We start from the raw sequence: 23,539 nt of genomic DNA, 5'->3' as shown, positions 1-23,539 counted from the left end.
CACTGGAGAATTTTTCAGAAAAACGAAAAGTTCTAGGTTTCCTTACACAGAGCTATCTATGGCTTCAACGAAAAATTTTAATGTAATGCTGAAGACATAAAGATTACTTTGCTTAGTGGTTCGTTGTTGGTGCATGATGAGCTTGGGCCAGGACATGTTTACACCTGGTATTGGACGACGCTAAATACAGGTGTAAACGGGGTCTAAAACGTTTTGAGCTTGTCCACTTTCGACCACTTCTAGAGGTAGTCAAAAACACATTTGACCGGATTGCTTTCGTAGTGTAAACGCTCATGTGGTCGAATGTGTTTGAACAGCCACAAAAGACGACTACTGACTTAAAGTGTGAACATTATAAGAAGTGCGCTAGCTAGACGGGATTTAAACTTTGTCAGCTGAAGACCCAAGTTTGGTGTGAAGACCAAAAATGTACCAAGCATGATGTTCTCTCACCGTTCCTGATTTCTAACCAAGCGGCAACATTCTAATCTGAAAAATGAAGCCTACCCGGAAGTGCGAAAAACTGCAATACATCGAAAATCCGCTAGAGGGAGGTCCCAAAAGGGAGCAAATCTCCATAGACCGCATGTTTTCACAGCATAAATTCATGTTTTTACAGGTTGGTCCCATGGACTTTTATTGTATTTTTGGATAGGTCCCGAGTGCCTGACAACTGTGAGGGGGGTGAATTTTTTTCTAACTCGGTAGTTTAGATCGTTTTTAGATATAAAATGTATGACAAATAAGCGCGTGATTGACAGCTGATAACGGGCTGCGTCGAGTGGAATTCCTGAAATTTGACGTCTCGGCCATGATCTGACACAACACATCATACCACCTCTGTATCCTTTCTGAACATTTGTATTTGAAATATCGTAAGATTTTCCAAGATGGCACCACCCATACCCCCCATAAACAGCCTCAAAACCGTTCTTCAGAAAGTCTATGGGTGACGTCACAGACGCTTTGTCCATATTTTTTAGTCTATGTTTCTAACACACACTCACAGTGTTTGGCGTAGTGTAGCGGCTATCAGAGCTCAAACGAAAGCTGATGCTTATATGTAAATTGCGTGAGCTTATTTAATCCATTAGATCGAAAGCTCTGTAAAAGCCCATATGTTTACCCGCCTATAGACCCTCCCCTTGAAGAAATCAGGACAGAAGTGGTTGAAAGTGGACAAATTAAAACACTTGGTTTAAACAGGAATGTCTCCCTCGTCTACTTGTGACTCGATCGACCAAAATAATACCAGGTGTAAACAGGGCCTTAGCTTAAGATCTACTTTTGTGTTCCCCCGGAAGAAGGAAACTCACACCAACACGAGAGTGACAGAATTTTCATGTCGGGTGAAGTATTTCTTAAAACAAGCCCAGCACACGTGAGGAATCCCCTGCTTCCGCTCTCATCCAGGCTGGCACAGAACACATCTCCTCCAGCCAGCCAGTCATTCGGCCGTCCCTGCGGCCCGTCACAGAACAGGAGAGCGAGTGAGTGGGACTTGAAAGAGGAGAGCAAGAGAGAGGTCGCTCTCAGCCTGCCTGAGCTGAGTGAAATAAAACCCTCCCAGGACTCCTTCCCTCTCTCTCTGAATCCACACATGCAGGTTTACCCAGCGTATCGCTCTTGCAGTGATGGCCACTCTCGACTCCCACACAGCAGGCTGTGTTATTATGACTGTGAAGTGCTCACTGAGTTTGACAGTGGACTTCACATCTCCTTCAACATGCGATGGTGCGAGATCCACTCCTACACATTCTATAGTTTGACAGAGCGCCGAACACTTCTTTTCCCTGTTTACACCCTTCTTTCTCTCTTCTGTTTTTGATTGCATTTCTTTCTGTTTAGAAGTCGGTTCTTTGAGGGTTATGCTTTGTATAATTGTGCAGCTTGTTTGCATGTTTTCTCATTTGTCTCTGGTTGTTGTTTATTCTGTTCTGTTCTTTGTTCTTGTGTTTGTAAATCTGTTTTCTCCTTGCCGGTCTGTTCACTCGGTGGCCCAATAACATTCTAGCATATCTATATTTACACTACTGGTCAAAAGTTTGGAATTATTAAATAATAAATAAATGATAAATAATGTGTTCTCTCTTGAGCTCAGAAATACAGTAAAACTGTAATATAAAATTTCAACAAAAAACATTTTTAAATAAATGTTTTAAAATTATTCCTATGATCCAATGCTGAATTTTCAGCAGTCATTATTGCAGTCTTGTCAGTGTCACATGATTCTTTAGAAATCATTCTATAATGGTAGCTATTGTTGGTACTCATTTATTAATAATAAGATAATTATTACAGTTTTTTCTGCTTAATACTTTAGTGGAAATCATGATTTTTTTTTTATGTTCTTTGATGAATATATTTTTTAAATGCATTTATGTGAAATATAAATCGTTTGTTACATTATAAATGTCTTTTGATTAATTTGATGCATTCGTACTGAATAAAAGTATTAACTTCTTTTTTTTTAAATCACAGTTTCCACAAATAAATATTAATCAGCAAAAGCTGTTTTCAGCATCATAATCAGAAATGTTTATTCAGCATCAAATCATCATATTATACTGATTTCTGAAGGATCATGTGACTGGAGTAATGATGCTGAAAATTCAGCTTTGATCACAGGAATAAATTACACTTTACAACATATTCAAAGAGAAAACAGTTCTTTTAAATTGTAATAATCTTTCTCAATATTACCGTTTTACTGTATTTTTGATCAAATACTAAATGCAGCCTTGGTGAGCATTGCTCTTGTTGGCAAGAGACATAAAAAAATCGTGAAATAAAAAATTCTTCAAAACTTTTGACCGGTAGTGTATAAACCACATAATTAGCTGACTGGTGACTATATTCAGGATTTTATTCCATTCTCATACTGTTTATTTTACATAGCTTGTTGTATATTTTCAATCTGTCGGCTTCTGTGAATCCCTGTAAAATCTGCTCAGGCAAGTCGGAACAGAATATTCTTAGACAACTTCAAGGTTGTAATTCCATAATCTTCCCTAAAAATATCGCCTGCTGCTGAGATTTTTCTTGGTTTCCCTTTAAATAGCTATTAAACAAATATCCCCCTCCATAAGCCTATCCTATTCCGACAGGCACATTCTCATCTACTCTGGGCTGCGTACGGCTGCTGGCGTTATGCCTGTTCACAACCTGCAGATGCAGATCTCAAAAACATTGATGCATAACTTGCCATATCTAGGGACCAACTATGATGGGCAGTTACTAATGGCCTAGCAACCACCCCAAAAGCACATAGCAACACCGCAGCAGCAAGGTTTGCATGGGCACGCATCACTCACATCAGAATCAAGCCGGATCTCCATAGAGATGCTTCTCTATTGTCATTGTAACACAGCAACAACATTGTGTTATGACTGAGCCCGATGTGGAATTGACAGCTGAATAGTGTTTGAGTGGCGTCCCTCATCATTTCCTGTTTCTGCAGTTAATAAATAACACGTCTGCGCATTAACATCTCTAAACAGTCTATGAATATACTTCAGGAGCTTGATGGATGTGAATGACATTTACATGCTTGTATATTGCCAAAGACTGTTTCAGCAAAAGGTAATCTAACTGTCAGTCAAGGGCATTGTTGATCTAAACCCAATTGACAGAGGATTCTAGTTGCTATTCTTCATATATTCAAAGAATGGTTGCAGAATATCTTAAATGTTTAATAAGCAAGTATATTATAATCTTCCTTCATATTCTATTAAAAGATGCACTCCCTTATTTGTTCAGCTGTTGCTAAAAGGACCCTCCAACCAAAATAAGCATGTAATAACCAAACCTCCAACATAAGAGCCGCTAATGGAGCTTCTCTTTCTCACACGTCTACATCATACTCTTCATGAACCCATCATGTGATCTCACCCTTCATTAATCTGGCGAGTTCTAGTGTCCTTTTAGAATCCTATCTATTAGTGCGGGTTGTTTTTCTCTATTCACTCATCTGATCATGTGTAAAGCAGGGGAAGAATGTATTGTTCAGGTTTCTAAGGGTGTGTTCACACTTGGCATGTTTGGTTCCAATAAAACGAGCCCTGGTGCGATTGCTCTGTTAGTGCGGTTCATTTGAATAAGTGTGAACGCTGCCGTCCTCCAAACCCGCTGAAAAGATCTTGGTCCACTTCCAAATGAACTCTGGTGACCAATGACATGCAGACGAAGCAAAAACAGGAACATAAGACCCTAAAACGGACAGAATACTCACGCATTCCGGTTTTTTCCCATCATGTTGCCCATCACAGGCGTCAGAACCGGGTCTCCTCACAGCAGAGCGTCGTTGTGTGTGTGTGTGTGTGTGACGGAGGGATTCCTGACACTGTTTTAACTCCTTTACACATTTTAAGCGCTTAACGAGTTCTCAGCTCAATACTCGAATTTAGCATTTATTCGTGTGAACAGGGATCGTTTGGACAGCAAAAAAAATAAAATAAAAAATACAATCAAAAAATCTTTTGATTTCAATAGATGACTTAATCCAACTAGTAAAGTAAAAACAGCAAGCAAAGTGTGCCAGATGGCACCTCTTCAAATCGTTGCAGACCTGTAATCTTCTTCACAGGACTAGCCTACTTTTAAGTAGCTAAAATATAGGAGCATTTTCACTTATTTAACATTTTTTTGGTCACAGTCATTCCCATATTTCCATTTGTTATTTCTTAGTTTTGATGACTATGTAATATTATTGTAAAATGTAAACGTGTAGTGTCAGATTATGAAAACGGGTTGCATATGCTGTTCCATGTTCTGCATACTAATGGATTGCTCCAGATAAACGCAGAGGAGTGTTTAGGGAGTGATCCTGGAAGATCAGCAGCTTTACGGTCTCACCGAATGCTGACCTTCAGAAACACTCCATGTTAGCAGAAACTGATTTTGCTGAATGAGATAAGTGTCATGGTTTTTCCTATCAACAAAGGCAAATTAAAACGTTTCATATTCTTTTATCTCTTTCTCTCTCTCTCTCTCTCTCAGTGCACTTGGAGGGTCTTCGGCATTACATATCCCAGCATTCCCCAGTGGAGGCTGCCTCATTGACTACGTGCCTCAAGTGTGCCAATTACTCACAAACAAGGTAAAGAACGATCCTTACTTTCCGTTTGTGTGTTCCTTCATTTAATTACTGAGATCGCAGAATCAATCAGGTTACACTCTCAGTGACGTGTGTACACAATAATGTGCTGCTAAGTTCACAAACACGTTCTAAGCAAATGAGTGTGTTTGCATGAATTGCATGCATGTGTACAATACATCTCTGGTCAGTTTTGACAAGGCTATATGACAAGTGGAAATAGAAATGTGACTGTCACTGGCCTGAGGAGTCACTGACATTGCTCTCCCCTGACATCTCTCCTTCAGTTCAGCCCCGCTCCTCATATCCACACAGACAGCATGAATAATCAACCCTTCCAATCTTACACTTCATGCCCCTCCAGTGGCCACCCGCTCCTCAGGACACACTCGCCTGAACTTAGGTCACGCGTTAGTCTAGTCCAAAAATGACACAAGTGACAACAGAGAAATTTTCTTGCCCCCAGTTTACGTTAATATTAAACAAATCCGATTTGTGGTTCATGTGTTTTTCAGATGCCTATTATCTATTTTAGTGCTCAAAGTCTAGCATATCGACTCAAATGTTGTGTTGTAAATAGCTCGAAGGATCGTTTTAAAACACAAAATAAGATATTTATTATGAAACCTGAGAGGTTTATGTCCCTCCATTAAAAAGACCGGGTAACCAAACTTTACAAGATTCGAGAAAGTCATAAAGTCGTCTAATCCACATTAATCAAACAGTTTAATCCAAAGTTTTGTGAAGAGGTATGATCGCTTTATATGATCAGCAGATTTACATATAAACATACATATAGAACACATCACGTATGGTAAAAACCAGCTCAAACTTGTGTGCACGAAGCACGAGAACCCATGAACCAACAAGCTTGTGTGTTTACCTTCATTTAATCTGTTCATCGAGTGATTCATTCATGTATTCATTTTAATGACCTTTTTGAATCTTCACATTTTTGGTTGCCTGGGAGTTTAATGGAGGGACAGTAATCTCTCAGGTTTCATTAAAAAATATCTTAATTTGTGTTTTCAATTTTAACCAAAGTCTTATGGGTTTGATAGGAAATGAAGATGAGTAAATTATGACAGAATTTTCATTTTTGAGTGAACGATCACTTTAAAATTCCTCTATTATGCTTTCTCGAATATTACCTTTCATGCAGTGTGTAATATAGCTGTTTGTGAATCTAAAATTTTTAAGATCAAAGTCCACGACAAATAACGTTATTGTCCCCTAAAAGAAAGAATTGATTCTGAACTGCCGAAACGAGTCGTCAGCAATTCCAGTCTCACGTCATTTTGTCGCCATGTTGAGAAGACGCTGTTTTCTGCGCTGTGAATCCACTTTGCATGGGCTTCAAAAGGCTCATTCACACTGGAATCTATATGGAAATCGGACGCCATCGTTCATGTTTGTATCACTGTATTAATCTCTGAGGAAGCCTCTGGAGCCGAAATTCAGATATGGTAATAGGCGCTTTGTTTCCGAAATGCGCTGTAAGTGTTAAACCAATTACAACAGGCTTGCCCGTCTGACCAATCAGAGCAGGTCTAAAGAAAGCAGGAGTTTAGAGAGACTGAGGGCCCTATCTTGCACCCAGCGCAATTGACTTTGTACACTGACACATGTATCATTCCTATTTTGCACCCACGCAAAGCGCGATTTTCCCTCCACAGAAGCACGTCGCTAAACTAGGAAATGAACTTGCGCTCCCTGGGCGGGTCGGCGCAAAAAAAGGAGGCGTGTTCCGGCGCAAACAATCCCTGGTGCTATTTTGCTGTTCCATAAAACAATTGCGCCACTGACCAGAAAAAACCTAGTCTAAAGTCAGTGGCGCGTTGCGCGTTGTTCATTATGCTATTTTAAGGGCGCATGCTTGACCATAATCAATGTAGCGTGTGCACAATGCGTATACACTTTGATTCTCTCATCTAAGCAGCAGTTTTCATTTTTGCAAATCATACATTATTACGATAGATAGATAGATAGATAGATAGATAGATAGATAGATAGATAGATAGATAGATAGATAGATAGATAGATAGATAGATAGATAGATAGATAGATAGATAGATAGATAGATAGATAGATAGATAGACAGACAATTTTTTATAAAAGCATACATGTAGCTTACACATTTACCCAAATTATCATACGCCTGTTTAACAGAAGTTAATTTGGGTGGGTTTCTCCATCCCCAATGTCACTTCTCTGTGTTTTACGGCCCTGACGAGAACGTTGCTCTCCTCGGCTGTGAACCGCTCCTGTTGCGCGCCTGGCAAATCCGCCGTTATAATAGCAATCCGCCATGCAACATGCGCACCTGCTCTTAAAGGGAATGTGAGATGACGCTCTGATTGGTTTTTCACGTTACGCCCAAACCACACCTATGAATAATGAAGCTACTTCAGACCAACCCCTTTTAGATTTGCGCCTGGCGCAAGAGGCATTTATCCCGCCGGGAAAATAGCAACAGCGCCGGGATCCGCCCACAAAGTTACTTGCGCTTTGCGCTTGACACTTGCGCGTTTCAGATCGTTAAAATAGGGCCCTGAGTCTTTAAACGACCCGTTTTCAGATTCTTTGAGAAATGGGGTGATGTTCAATGTACATGAAAAAAAAAAATGTTTACCTTGGATGCATGTAAACTCTATGTAGGAAATAAAAATCTCCAAAATAAAATTAGGAACCTTGCATAATATGGAAACTTTCAGTTTTAGATCCTCTGCCTAAGATTGAAATGCTCCCCTCACCCACATTGGTAGAATGATGTGTAGTTTGAGATCAACCAAGACTGATGATGCCATCATAATAATATTTGCATACTGGTTTCTAACCCTGGTCCTGGAGTTTTGGATGTGTCTCTTATCTGACACACACATCTGTATACAGTGTGGAGTCTTTACTAATGATTTGAACCAGCTGTGTTTGATTAGGAAGACATCTAAAATGCGCAGTGCCTCGGGTACATCAGGACCAGGATTGGGAATCACTGGCATACCTGATTATGGTATCTTTTCATATTTATTTGACCATTTATAGCCACACAGCAGCGTTATGTGTACTTCTGGCAATTGAATTTATGCTTCAAAATTCTTAAAGAATCATAAACGTTTGATGCTCAATGGAAAAATCCAATTGGGTTTTTGTCGAGGGAACCAGGGTGATGCTGGCTTCCGGGTTAGCCTACAAACTGATGTTATTATTGCAGTTTGTATAAAGACAGACCAAAATTTAAATCTGGTAATGTTCAACTCTGCTGCTGCTCTCAGTTCAGATATTGCTCAGGTTTCATGACCTGCATTATGTTTGTGAAAGTCATGCTATTTTAACAGATAACATCTTTGTCAGTAAAACAGTAATGCGTGGTATTTTCTATTTGGGATTGAGCACATGCACAGACACCGGAAGCTGGACTTTGAACTGTTGTAATCGAACAGGTTTTAGCAGTGATCTCACCTGTCAGCATCTCCCACGCTCCCCGTGTGGGTGTAGAGTTCACTGATCCAAAGTTCCTGACACTCCTCCTCTCAACAATCCAGGCTTAGAGAAACAAAAAGAGCAAGTGTGCGTGACTTTTTCATTGATCAGCATAATGTTTCTCTCAGATGTGGGTCTTCTCTGAGCACACGCTGAGTCATTAAACAGAGCAGCATTGATTCTTACATCACACATCGTACACACCAACACCTGAGCTGCTCTCCTCCTGATCTCACCTGTGGAAAACAATCCACTCACTTCACATTGAGCAACTACTCTATATCTAATCTGATCTAATAGATCAGCGCTGTAAGACAAAGAACTAGTTCAATTTGAGAGAAATTGATTCACCTTGTTGCAGTCGTGACCAGATACACAGGTGTTGCTTCTTACACAGAAGATGCCAATTTCGATTTTCAAGCTCGCGTTGTTTCACTTACCATCTCTCTCCATATCATTTTTGTGTACTATTTTGATAAACATGTTACAATAATAATTTACTGATTAAGTTAAATTGAGTGAAATTAGTGAAATTATGTAGCTTTTACAGAAAAAAAAACTAAAAACTTTGAATAAAAAAGGAATAGACATAAATAAAGGAAAATAAATTCATAAATAATGATACAACAATGACAAGTCTTGGTACTTGTGTAGGAAATACAGGTTTGACCCACAAATGAAAATTCTGTCATAATTTACTCACCCTCAAGTTATCCTAAATCTGTATGAATTTCTTTCGTCTGATGAACACAAAATAATATATTTTGAAAATTGTTGGTAACCAAACAGTAGCAATTGACTTCCATGGTAGAAAAGAACTATCCCTTTAAACCCATTTTCATCTCTCTTTCCACAAATAATTCCATATGTCGCGTGCGATTCTGTCAATAAAATGTCAAAAATCCCTAAAAATGAGTACAGCAGATTCCAAGAGGGTCACCATTTGGCTAGTGCCTTTACTAGAAACTTGAGTATTACGTTTAACTCTAAGAGTCTAGCCTAATGTAAGCGATTCAAAGACATACAAACACATACGCATACTGAAGGAAATATCTGCACATCTTATAACATATTTCCCTCGATAGAAAATGTATCAGTTTCATTCTTACTAATAAAGTAGAGCCCTAGATTTGCGCTCCATATATCATCTGATTAACCATACATCAAGTGATTATGAAACACAGTGTTTTATTGTTGTTGAAATTGAACATTGATTCCTGTCATGATCCCTGGCCTAATGCATCACTTTTCCTTCAGACAATGTCAATTTGCATCCGCATTTCTATCAATGCACTTTGATTTAATTCTCTTTTGTGTTGATGTTTCTCTTAACTCAGGTTCAGTATGTCATACAAGGATATCACAAGAGGAGAGAATACATTGCTGCCTTTCTCAGTCACTTTGGAATGTGAGTCCGTTTTTACCGTTAAAGACTGCTTGATTTATCTCTGTGACATTTGGAGAAAACCACATTCATTTGGCAGACATTTAACGACCTACAAATGAGAAAAACACAAGCAATGTATCATAAAATGAGCCTAATACGTTAGAAGTGTTATCTCTTATTTCAGTATTAAACCGGAAATTGCACACATTGAAATTCTTTCAGGTTTTTGATGTAAACTTCTAGCCCTGTTGAACGCTAAAAGTGATCATTTTGGTGCACAGAACCCTCCGAATCGAGACAATGAATGAATGAATAAATTGCGAGTCCAGGCATGTACTGGTAACCAGTAGAGCTGCTCACCACGCCCCTGTGATCATGAGAAATTAGTTACCAACTCTAATTCCTTTTTTTTTTCTTAATTACTGAGGATAATTCTGCTTCTAATCTCATAAACAAGTACAGACAGTCACTTTATAATGGGCTGTAATACATAAGGCACCAAGATGTCTCCGGTATATTAACACACCTTAATACATTGTCAGACAAGGCAGTCTGGCAAGAGCCACAACCTTACACGTTGATTTATTAATGTGGTATTAATGTAGGCTATTATGGGAAACTTGCTTTTTGGGATTTAGTAGGGCAACTCGATATTCATATATCTTGCATTACCATGAATACATGTTTTTTCAGTGCTGTTCTCTTTAGAATTACCATATTGAACATCTTCTGATAATGTCCCCGAAGACACCATGGCCCTAAAAATAATTTGTACATGAATGTCATTGCATGAGATGACAAAATAATTACATTTTTAATGGTGGTTTAAATACTTTTGGGTCCACTCTACTTTGAAATAAATGTTAAGGCTTGATTAAATTGGCTGTAGGAGCATTAATTCATTGGTATTTCCTCTTGGTTGTTTACTGTCACAGATGATCACTTCCGTTTTCTTTATTATGTTTGATAGGGAAGGAAGGGCATGAGTTGTGGGAGCCAACTTTCAGTTGACTATTGCATCTGTTTGAATATTGCATCATATCCTCAAATGCCTTATCAAAATCAAATATAAAGCAAGCTAAGATCGTCAGTCTTCTTTTTGATGGAAATGATGACCATGTTGTGAAGGATTATCCCACTATCTAGCCTGTATTGGATGCTGTATTGGCTATGCCAAGATGACATATTTTACCCAACAATATTATGAAGTATGAATGTTTCTCTATGTTGACTACACAGGGGGGTGGTAGAGTATGATGCTGTTGGGTTTACCAAGCTCACCCTTCTGCTGATGTGGAAAGACTTTTGCTTCCTGGTCCATGGTGAGATAAACAAATATGTTCCCTTCACATGTACACCTTTATGCAATCCAGACTCATTGGAAAGTACATTACTGCAGAGCCTGAAATACGTTGCTCCGGGTACATTTCCCTGCACTTTGTAGGCGACACATCCACAAAAGGCACTATAAGCTACTTTTTTGATTTCATTGTAGATGCGGGTTTATTAAACAGCCCTGTGTCGTGAAAAAACATGTGAAATGTCCAATAAATAGCGTGCTCAGTTTTCTCTGAAGTGTGACTGTGGCAACATTTCTTTAGGTTGCTCTGCTGTATCAGGTGAGCTTCAGAGCAAGCTTACGTCAGAAAAGCCATACAGATTGTCAAAGCACTATGTAAAGGTGTTTTGAGGTCGTAATGTAGTATTACGCAAGGAGAAATGTGACGTGTAGAGTGACGTATTTCCATTGAGCCTGAGTTGCCTTTATATACTGTGATAATAATATGAACTCTTATCGCTGGATCATGGTGGTATCTGTACATATGATGTGTATTTGAGCTGTTCTCTGGTCTTCCTGTAGTGGACCTGCCTTTGTACTTCCCTCGAGATCAACCCACCCTCACGTTTCAGTCGATCTATCACTTCACCAGCAGTGGGCAGCTGTACTCTCAGGTGCAGAAGTCTTACCCCTACAGTCCACGCTGGGACGGTAACGAGATGGCCAAACGAGCCAAGTAAGAACAGTTGAATGATGAATCCTCTCGACAGATCGTTTTCTCTCGTTTGGTTCGCTTCATGTGTAATGGTGACCCGAATGCCGTTGAAGTGTGGCCACTGGAATGTGCGGTATTCACCTTTGGACTTTTCTCCCAGCCGCACCTCATAGCTGGAGAGCACTCTTTGTCCTGAGTGCGATAAGTGTCAGAGATAATACATTTCTTCTGTGTGTGTTCGGCCCGTACCTTATCTCTTTTGCTTAGGCTTTCTAGCTTGGCTTTAATCAAGCCGAGAGTAAACATGTTTTTGCTGTGATTATCAGCACACACTGGACATTTATTTAATCTGTTAGTTGACCTGATTGTTTGTAGTGTGTATTTTCTCTCTTTTTAAACATCATTTATTAGTGTTGTCACAATACTAAAATTTTAGTAGTCAGACTATTGTCTTTTAGCAGCGGCTTCATGTAATAGCAGAATTGAATTCATTAATCATTATTTTCCTGTTTATTACTGCTACATTAACCAATTTGACTTGACTTGATACAACAGCAAAGATCCATTCTAATCTTGTATTTTGATAAAGAACACATTGTTTTGTAGTAATCCGTCAACAGTCAGGAGTTCAGGGTGATTTCACGTTTAAGTTTCTACATGACACTGCTGTTGTCCTGTTTCTTTCTCTTTCTCTTTCTTTTCTGTTTCTCTGACTCTCTCGTTTTCTCTCTCCCCCACAGGGCTTACTTCAAGAGCTTTATCCCTCAGTTCCAGGAGGGGGCTTTTGCCAACGGTAAACTGTAGATGTACAGAGTGATTGAGGAGTTGAACATGATGTACAGAAGACCGGAGTCTGTGGAAGAAAGCCTGCCGACCGGCCCTCTTTAATGCTTCTGCCCTTACAAGCAATGTCATTTGGTACATTTAAATGTACTGTGTGTATTTTTTTATCATTTATATGCTATTTGTGTTTTCTCATGTTCTTCACCAATAAATCAAGTTGCATTGCTACTTTCCTCTTATGATTTATACTTAGTTTTTACTTTTAAGGTGTTTTAGGTTTTAAATTCATCCACAAATTGTTTCATTTTGTTCCCTTTTTTAGGCAAATCCGACATGTAAGATAAGTCTGTAAGTCTGTTTTCAATCGAATTATTCCCCAGAACTGCTAAAAAGCGTCTAAATCATGAGCACTCTTATTTCTAAACTGGTTCATTGTAGTCAACGTCTTTTGTTTTGTCCTTGTAGTTTTCCTCACAGTGATGGAAAAATGTCTTGACGTGTCGTCACTGATCGCTTTTAAGCTTTTAACAGGGTTTCAAACTCAAACCTGAGTGTGTGAGTGTTTGTTGAGGGAGTGTAGTCATGAACGGGGTGTGTGGGAGAGAACCTACAGCTGAGAGAGGGAGCGAGAGAGCGCTTGTTTTCATCATTAAACACAAGGGTCATTGTCAGGGGTCTTTGTTGGCCTGGGGATCTGCCCTCTGCTATATTTATTGTTGGTAATGTAGGAGCTGTCATGTCTAATTGGGAACTACGAGATAAATGTATTTGGGCAATTTAATAGAATCAAGTCTCTTAATAAAAGAATTAATAACAAGATTCTTTCTGTCCGTCCTCGCTTGGCACTGTAACCTTTTCTGGCAACATGACATCATGACTTTGCGTAAACATACACGCCACTTTCAAGTCAAGTGGCGTGTTATCTATACCCATTTTGAGCTATCCGTGTGTGTGTCCACGCCGAAATTAACCGTCATCTTTTGCGTGTATGTGTACGCCGTTAAATGTCAGAGCGAAACGAAGCAAAATGTAGATCTACATCTGTGGAGCGATATTTTTTTCCTAGGATGGTAGGGGAAGACTCATAAATGGTATTAACCCCAGTGACGGGTAGGTTTAGGGACGGGGTTGGGGTAGGTCATATATTTATATATACAGTAATGTAACGTTAAGTCAAGGCGTTGATAAACACGCTGTTGTTAAACCGGCGCTGTCCGACTGTGTGTGGACCCCCGTTTAAGGGTGGTGTTTTGAGAGAGCTGAAGGAAAGGTTGACGGTTATGTTTCTTTTTTCAGCACCCACTCGATCAGCTCTAGTGCTGCATTAACAGTAAAGTGTAGTGCATTATGGATTAGGGGAAAACAAGTGCTTCCTCTAGTGTGTTTCATGCACACGTCAGCAACTTATATCAAAGTATACTTTTTTTTGATTTCAGTAGTTTATATCGAAGAGTTGTAATAGGGATGCAGATGAATAAACAGCTGTAAACGAGGTGTAGAATGAGCCTGTTTTCAAAGACCTTGTTTTCTTTTCGCTCTCCACTTTTAGTGCCGGGGTCTTGCCTGCCAACTTTGCTGCTAATTCCCCAAATCCACTAATCCTGCCTTATTTAAACCATCTTGATGGCAGCAGGCCACAGAAAATAAAAAGCTTGGCAATCTAAATGATGCTCAGATTCATCAATTGCAACGGTATTGTCATTCCAAGCGGGTAAGTTCACCTTTGAAGGAATTGCTACTGACAGTTTCAGTTGTTTGTTTAAGTACAGGCTATTTTAAAATGACTTCAAACCATCTGTTAATCTGAGTGTATACATATTTCTAAACGGGTTTAGAGGAGTCCCAGCCACAATCGTGTTTCATGTTTCAACATTAAAAAAACAGCTCTCCTCCAGGTTTTTCCCCAGTATCCTAATGGTGATTATTTGGGAGATAAAAAGCAAGAAAACAACAAAAATGGTCCCATTTAAGCTGTCTTTAAGAAGCAAATTAGAGACGTTTCTCCAGACTGTAATGTAATTAACTAGGCATTTGAAACCAGAGATAACCGTTGATTAAGAAAACAAGCTTATAGTGTCCTCTATGTGCTAACATCTCTAGGTCTAATCTCCAATAGTGGATGTGACAGCACTCTGACTCTGCCCCATTCTTACCTTTCTCCAGAAACCATCAAAAGAGAGGCGGGACATGTCCAGACATTCGGACCCTCCCAAAACAGCTTTCCTCTGCAATGCAAAGATAGTGTTTTGATGTCCACAATAGGACAGTAAAGATTGAAAATCCCATTTGCCATCTTAGATCACCTCACTCCCTGAAGACGCTATAAGACAGGGCAGCGGCGAACATGAGAGGTAATCGGAGCGAAATAAGGAACATTACGAAGAGCGAGGCTGAGGGAAACGCGGTCAGCCCTTCGCCTGTTTACCACTGCGGACTTCCCCAAGCTGTCAGGCCTGGCCATTTCATACACAATCACCGTTATTTCATGCATTCCTCTGAAAAACAAACGGCAAACACATCATTAAAACAAAGTCACTGAAAACAAACATTTGAGACGGGAAAACGAGAGACAAAGTTTCCCGTGACTCTGGGATACTTTGTGTCCTGATGTCTGCAAATTCAGAGTGACATTAGTGGGAGTTTTCCCCTCTTCGTCGCCGTCTTCCAGCGAGGGAGAGGAGGGGGCGGCAGGGATTGAGGATTGTGGCGGCACTCGTGAACGGCTGGGCTTGTTGACGCGAGCCATGTTTGGGATGATGGAGCTGAGAGGCTTAGCTAATTTGGAAGAGTGGGGGGATTTGAGGCCTTTTGTCGGAGCCTGTTTGATCTGTTGCAGTGGGGAAAAAATGGCCTCCGAGATGTCATGGAAATGAGAGAATTACTGTCTTTTCGCTTTGCTTTGTTAACGTGCTAGATATGTTTTCACCCTCGCTTGATAATAACTCTCCACTCGTTAAGCCCTGATTGTTAATTGCTAATTACTCTCCTCCTAGCCATGCATCAAAAGGCAGGAGAGAGCCATGCTAAGCGGATCAAGCACGCTCTGTTTCTGGCTCCAGCTCGGGCTGCTTCCTGCTGTCGTCTCCCCCTCACATTTTTGGGGCTCGGTTTATTTATTTATTTATTTATTTCCATTTTCTGTGGGTTATGATGGGGGATGACAAGATGAATGCAGATTTTCTCCCATCTCTGGGCTGCAAATTGTAAGTGTTCGATTTAGACCTGTCATGGATTTATAGAAGCAAACCCCTCAGGTGCTTCAGCCCTGGCACAGAGCTATTGGCTTTCCCCAATTTAACATGGAATTAAAGGGACTGACATTCCAATTGGAATAGAGCATTTGTCAGTGACTAAAAGGGGACTTTGCACCGGAGGAATGTTTTAATAGATCCTGTAACTTTTGGTTTTAGTTACACGAACACCTTTTGGATGGGACAAAATGAGCTCCTACTTCAGAGTAAGGTCTAACCCAACTATGAGTGACGTATGCTATGAAACACAGACACCTGCCTTTTTTAAAAAGCTGTCTAAACACACAACTTACATGAACTAACTCCATGAACATGGAAAACAGCGATAAGACATAAATACAGAAAGCTAATGTTGACTTGGTTTTTCTGTCGCCTTTGTCTGCAAGTTGTCATAGGAGATTGTTGGCCAGTTTCACAGACTAAAATGCATGTTTGAGATATTTTAACTGAAAGCAACTTGCTTCCATTGTTTTGTCTCAAGATTCACACCAGTAATGTTTTTTTTGTTTTTTTTTTCTAAGGCACATTTATAAAAGCTACTTAAATGTCCTAATTGAACTAAGGCCTAATCCTGTCTTAATCTAAACCCTGTCTGTGAAACCAGGCCTGTTTCTTAGCCCTTCTTTTTGCTCTTTCAATCTCATAACATACAGTCTACATTCCACCTGTTATCACGAAACCCACGACACAACACAAACACAGCTCCAATCACGTGCCTCCTTCATCCTCCAGTTGGTGGACGTTGTTGAATGCTGCACTTAAATGTCGTCACTGTCGGCCGGCTTACGTCACTTCAGAGTTCCTACTGGCGGTATGAATGCAACCATTAAAACGGCCCTAGGGGAACATTAAGTTCTCTGGGGACCGCCCTGGTGACTAGTTCCCATAACTGAGTCACAACAACCCGGTGCGAAAGCCCCTTAAATGTAGGGTCACACTAACCATTGCTCTGTGGACTATGCAGATTTTGCTCATGTGAATTCACAACGCTGACCAAGAGAAAGCTGCTTGGTTCCAATCTGGTCTCTGTTTTCGTCCGTACATCACTTCTCTAGATTAACAGTAGACAATGTGCCTTTTTTGCCTACAGAATTGTAACTGACCTTTCATTAATGTGACCGCGCTTTAAAGGAACAGTTCACTTCAAAATGAAAATTTGAAGAATGTGGGTAACGAGACAGTTGATGGACCCCATACGCTGATTTCACGCAGCCGCCATTTTGAAATCGAAAGCGAGGCTCCGGTGGGAAGAAAACCGGAAGTGTCGCCTTTAATCATAGGAGAGTCGCGAATGCGATGGCGTATTGTTGTGTTTAATGTAGAAATTAGTTATTCTAAAAATGTACATACATTTCTTTCATACTTTAGACTATATACAGTGAAATTCATTTATAAATAAAAAATTTTTTATAAATATAATTCAGAACGTAAAAAAGGAAGCAGGAACGAACTATATACATATCCTATATTGGATATTAACATCCAATAGTGTAAATCGCGGCATCAGCTTCAGGTTGGTAGTCCGAGGCACTGTTGTCTATCTGTACTTCCGGGGTTCTTCCCACCGGAGCCTCGCTTTCCATTTCAAAATGGCGGCTGCGTGAAATCAGCGTATTGACTTCCATATAGTAGGAAACAAATACTATAGAAGTCAATAGGGTCCATCAACTGTTTGGTTACGGACTCTTTTTGAGATCAATTATCTCATTTTGCTCAGACATCTCAATACTTTCCCCTCTCCGTCTGCGTTCCTGGCGCTCCTCCTCCTCTCCTCTCCTGGCTGGCGGCAGTACCTGGTCAACTGTCAGGCTGGATCGAGTGTTGACCGCTGTCAGGCTGAGAGCTGCGCTCTGATGGCCTGTCAGACGGAGTGATGAACACAAGGTAGAGTCGCACGGACAGGTGCACACCGCAGATCAAAAGGCAGGAATAATTTGTAGGTGTTTTGTGAACCTCACAGTCCTCTACCTACTCTAAGAGAATATTTACATGAGACTCCAGACATCTGTTTATTTCTGCTGCATAATCAAGATCAATCATTTGTGTGTACATTTCATAAAACAGATAGTTCTGACTTCAAGGAGATGCATTCTTAATCGTTGCTGCATCCTATATTGATTCAATAACTAAGTCAGATACTTTAAAACGGATCGCAACCTATGGAACGCATACCAACATTGGCACGCAGAGGGTTAATCGCTGGCACCAAACCGAGAGAGCTGTATGTATATCATTTAGATAAAGTACCTCGTACCTGCATACAGATCTACATTTTGAGGTAATCTCTCTTCATAGTAACACAGCTTGTTTCATTAACTTAGGATATTAAAGTGTGAGAATGAAACTGTCCATGAAAGTGCACAGATCATGACAGCGATGTATCACACAAGTTAAGTCAGTTTGACTGACAGCTTGTAGTTTGTTCTGCTTGATTTGTTGCGCTTAGCTTTGAGATAAAAAGAAAAGAGTTACTGCTATACAGCCAAGTAGAGTCGGTGATGTGCAATCTCTGTTCACGCGTAGAGTTCAGTAGTGTCACACTGGAAATCTGTTAGTCAAAGTCTCATTTAAACCTGAAAACAAACAAACTTGTAGGATTTTGAAATGTTTAAAAAAAAATTGAAAATTGCTTCATGCACTATTTCTATGTTATTAATCAAATAAGCAAGTTTGTGATTGATCAAGTTTGATCATCAGGTTTACTGTATAATGTGTAAATCTTTCAATTTAGCCGTTATGACATTTTAAAATATGATTATGCTTAAAAATAGCACTTCATGACAAAATATATAAAATACACTATCCAAATGCAGTAAGTTTAAAATATATAAAGCTTTCACATAAGTTGTGTGAAAATAATAATCCCTTTTGTTGTTTTGTAAGCTTGTTTCCTGGAAGGAAACATCTATAGTCTAGAAACCTTTTGCTATACGCCAGCAATTCTATGTTTAGGGGTTTTTTTTATTTACAATTTAAGAATTTTGCATAAGATGTTTAAAAATAAGCTTGTGTTTTTTAAGCTTGTTGTAGCTCTATACATAATATATATCACTACTGTGAAAAAAAATGTGTTTATTGTATTTATTTATACACTGCCCGACCAAAAGAAAAGTTGCTGTCTGGATTTAAATGGGCAAATATGTCTATGATTGGATCAATATTGCAGTGATTATTATATGTTTCTAGCATATATGTTTGGCAACAGTTCTTCTAACCCTAATTTATGGAGTGTGTAGCTTTTCATTTCTTAAACAACCATGTAGGAAGACACATCATGGCCATATTCCAGGATGACAATGTCAAGTTTCATCAGGCTCAAACTGTGTAAGAATGGTTGTGAGGAGCATGAAGAATCATTTTCACACATGAATTGCCGTCTTTGAGTCCAGAGATGAAATTCATTGAAAGTCTTTGGGATGTGCTGGAGGAGACTTTACAGAGTGCTGGACTCTTGCATTGGCATTAGAAGATCTTGACCAAAATTTTTGATTTTTGGTCAAGATCTTGTAAAACCCATGTAATGGCATAAAAACACTGAAACTCACAGCATCTCGCATGCTATTAACCATTGTCTGTAGTGCGCTTGACCAAAAAACACCCTTTTAATTCGTTTTGTTGCAAAAGGTTAAATGCTTACGAAATCTGCTGTAAACTTTTGACCTCTGCGTGCGCCCTTGACCTCAGTGGTCCTGCGGGGCTTCAGAAGCGGAGCGCCACAGACACTGGGCAGAGACTCGGAGAGGAGGGGGAACGCAGGCATGAGGGAGGCTCGAGCCGAGCGCCTGAAACCCCCTTTAGCTGCTTAATTACATTTTCCACTTTTCCACACTCACATTACGCTTTCATTCAACCGGACAGAATGGATGCTCCAAAGGAGTAAACCCCACAGAGGAGCTCTGCCTCCAGAGGATTCTCCTCCTATCCGGAAGACATAGCTGGATATATGGAGGGAATGAATCTTCCTGCTATAGGAAACTGGACAGATCATGGTAAAACTCAATCCATTTCTGTGCGGCTGTGGAAAGAATGTCACTTGCTTTGTGTGTCTCACCTCTCCTGTTCTTTATATGCGTATTATTGGGTGTTATACAAGGGCAGGCGGAGACAGGTGAAGTTCAACTCGTGTACCGACAGGTCATTCGTGTCGAGACCGAGTCAGCATGGATCGTTGTCTTCAGGATTGACAGCAGGCCTTTACATCATGAAGTGATGATGCAAGACATAATGGAAAATGAGACGATATGATCAGTTACTTATTGCATCACCTCTTCATGTGGCATTTTACCGCACCACAATGTGGGTTATTTCATAAAGTACCGTGCAAAGATCACATCCGACTCATGCATCTGATCTGTAAGAGTAAGGAAACCCTGAAATCCACTGAAAAAAAACAGAGAGTTTCAATCCTAGATGCTGATCCACAGCTTCCATCACTGATAAAACACTCAGTATAGTGATAGCTTATGCTACCTGTTTATAGGCAAATGGTAGAACTTTGAACTTGTTAACTCCTTTCTATAAAATGTCAGATTGTAAAATATATATTCTGTCATGACTGGGGCAAAAGTGTAAGGCTGCATCAGAGTCGCTTCTCATACTAGTGGCAGAGATGCGTCAGATATGACATTATGTATTTAGTACATGGGTTTTTTTGTGTGCCGTTGAGTCTTTATTTAGAGCAGACACAGTCCCCCTGTAGTCAATAATCACCAAAATGGCATATTTAAAAGTTTTTTCTTTAAAAAATTCATCATGTCTTAAAATAGCTTAAAATGACACCCTTGCCTCATTTAGTATACACGATTCTATGAATATGCAAATGAGCCCGCCTCCACTCACTCACACCAGCTCATTGATCTGATTGGTTACAAGTTTGTGACGTCAGAAACACCAGCGATTTCAAACTGTGTTTTTGAGGCTGTCTTTGGTTCACTGCAGTTTTAAAGAGGTGTCGACTTATGAATTTGCACATGGTTTGTCTTAAAGCACATTAAAACACCACATAGACATAAACACAACATTAAAAACTTGTTTTTTAGTAAAAAGTTTTTTTACTCAAATTGTTTTACTGATAAAAATATGATAAACCGTAGTTTACATATCGGGGGCTAAATCTTCTAGCAAAAAGATGGGATTTACTCTTTATTAACATTTGTTGAGCATTGCCTATAATGACAATACAGCACTGCTTCTCTTACCCAATTTGCCTAAATGCATCAAGAATATCTACATTTTAACCCACGAGGACACGTTTGTTTTTCAACTCCTCATGAAAGGACAATCGCAGTTAATATGTAACAAATTTGACTCGAACAATTAAGTTCATTACATTCTGTGGCAATGTTTACCAAAAGTTTCCTCACATGTTTGCCAGTGTTACAATTTTGTAAGAGCTCACAAATTCTCAGTCGTCCCTTTCTTTTTTATCAGTGAGGTTTGTTGTAGAATAGCTTGTTACATATGAGTGTATTTGTCCTATTTAAGTAGCGTGGCATAGCACTCCGACACATTGAGGAGACGCAGACAGGTTTACAGGAACCTTATCAGCTCAGACAGCGAACGCTGGTCCACTCGTGCTCTAGACAAACACATTAGCATTGCAAGAGCTTGCTCCACATCTCCATGCCCATTCATACTTCTCGTAAATCTAATAGAGCAAGCCCACTGCCGTTCCGAAACGACTGCGTTCAGCGCCTGTGATGAAAAGCCCTCGGAAAGCGACACCTGACAAAATAATCAGCAAAACAAGAGGTGTAAAGATGTTCAAACTGTCAGATGTACCTCTGCATATTTCCTCTACTGCCCTCTCGGAATAAGTGCTCTCTGTGATGGGTCATATTTGCCTTGGCCAAACACCCGAGGTTTACGGGAAGACCCTTTCGCAATATAAATCTTTCTGTCCTTCTTTAAAGTCCCCCCACCTCTCCTATTTCTTCTCCATTCGTCAAGTTCTTCCACTATACGCTCCTGCTTTCCAACCCCCTCTGTTTTTAAGTGGCCATCACTTCGTTTTGTCGCTCTTTGTTTTGAGTCAGCCACGCGTTTGTGACGCATTTCCTTCCATTGTAGCAGGAACCGAATCTTGTAGTAATAACTCTCTCAGAACCACGGTGAAAGCCACAGTTTGTGTTTGTGTTTGGGTAAATAAAAACCAGCTTTTTAAGACAACCTGCTACCGCAAACAGTCCTTGTTAGCGTAATAAACAGAGAACATTGTTCAGTAACGGGGGATGGGCTTGATATTGAAGAGAATGCCGGCATACATCTCATTCCTGCTTGCTGAAATAGGTCCTGTTGGTTATAGACAGCAGGTAGTGGAAATAGAAGTAAATAAAGAATGCCTCGTTCCGTGACAACTCTGAGTCAGTTGAAGACGAGGCCGTAGGATTTCTCCATTCACAAACACATAAACAAGAAAATAAACGTGAAGTTGCCTATAGCTAGAATTGAAGTCTTTCACACAGCATTCATTGTTCTCAGCTCTCCTAGTGATTTATGAAGATGTGCTGCTCTCTGTGTTTGCCATATAAATGAACCTCAAAATAATCATGAACTCTTATATTTTTGATAATTTTGCTATAATATGTTGTCAACCCTGTTCGCATCAATCAAAAATGACCAGATGTTCTTTTTCATTTAAATTAAACGATTGTACTATATTTTTGTTCGATATTATTTTTTGATTTCATATTTTGTATTCTTTGGGGATTTACCAAATTATATTGAGCATGGACCTGAAAACGAAATTTCCAAATGAAACTCTTATAAATCTTGAATGCTTTGGATCACAGATTTAAGTTTGGTCTCTTTTCTTAAAGACGACTCTTGGAAGATTATTGCAGAAGTGAAAAACGTTTTAAAAAGTGAACTTGCAATAAAAATAAAATAAAAAAAGTGAACTTGAAAAAAAGTTATACTATTGTACATTCATTGTTTTGAAAAATGCACAAAATACCATTTTCAATTTTTTTTATGAAATATATATATTTTTTTACTTAGAAAATCAAAGCCATATATCTAAACAAGTTGTGTTCCAAATTTGAGGTTGATGTCTCAATAAATGAGCTTTCAGTAAGATTTTGTTTGGGCTCAGTATCAGAAAGTTTTATTAATTTCCAATTAATTTCCAATTTTTGACCACGAACAATACATTACAATGCTATTTTATTCAGGACCATTTAACCTTTTGGAATCATGTCCATGATTGTGTGTGCGTGCGTGCGTGTGTGTGTGTGTGTTCATATAGCAAGTGCCAAAACCTTTACCAAATTTCGTACCATTACGATGAAGTAAAAAACATTTTTATATATATATTTTTCCACATTTTGGCAGAGTTGTGTATTTTTATTGCAATTAATTCCCTTTAATAAATTTATTTTACACTAGTAACACAAATTAGTTGAACCCATGACCTTAAGGATAAAAATGTCCCCATTTAAACCCATTAAAACCACAATTTCCAATCAAGGACCATTTAACTATAAAATTATGCAGCTTTGTTAATAGGCTGTCATTCTGTTGGCAGAATTAAAATTTTGACAATTTTTTA

The 23,539-nt window shown here is 39.4% G+C and overlaps 1 protein-coding gene across 1 annotated transcript in view; it reads left to right on the top strand.

The window, feature by feature from the left end:
* babam2 (BRISC and BRCA1 A complex member 2) overlaps positions 1-12,946 on the top strand; it is a 101,095-nt gene extending 88,149 nt beyond the window's left edge. The window contains exons 8-12 of the mRNA XM_056250750.1: positions 4,999-5,098; positions 9,913-9,983; positions 11,202-11,284; positions 11,824-11,977; positions 12,697-12,946. Coding sequence (XP_056106725.1) covers positions 4,999-5,098; positions 9,913-9,983; positions 11,202-11,284; positions 11,824-11,977; positions 12,697-12,760 — 472 coding nt within the window. The 3' untranslated portion in view covers positions 12,761-12,946. The remainder of the gene's footprint in view (positions 1-4,998; positions 5,099-9,912; positions 9,984-11,201; positions 11,285-11,823; positions 11,978-12,696) is intronic.
* Positions 12,947-23,539: the final 10,593 nt, after the last annotated feature.

Source organism: Rhinichthys klamathensis, unplaced genomic scaffold, assembly GCF_029890125.1.
Source record: "Rhinichthys klamathensis goyatoka isolate OS25496 unplaced genomic scaffold, OSU_Roscu_1.1 h1tg000074l_1, whole genome shotgun sequence".
Taxonomy (NCBI): domain Eukaryota; kingdom Metazoa; phylum Chordata; class Actinopteri; order Cypriniformes; family Leuciscidae; genus Rhinichthys; species Rhinichthys klamathensis.
Note: the sequence above shows the minus strand (reverse complement) of the source record. Positions and strands in the feature narration are given on the sequence as shown.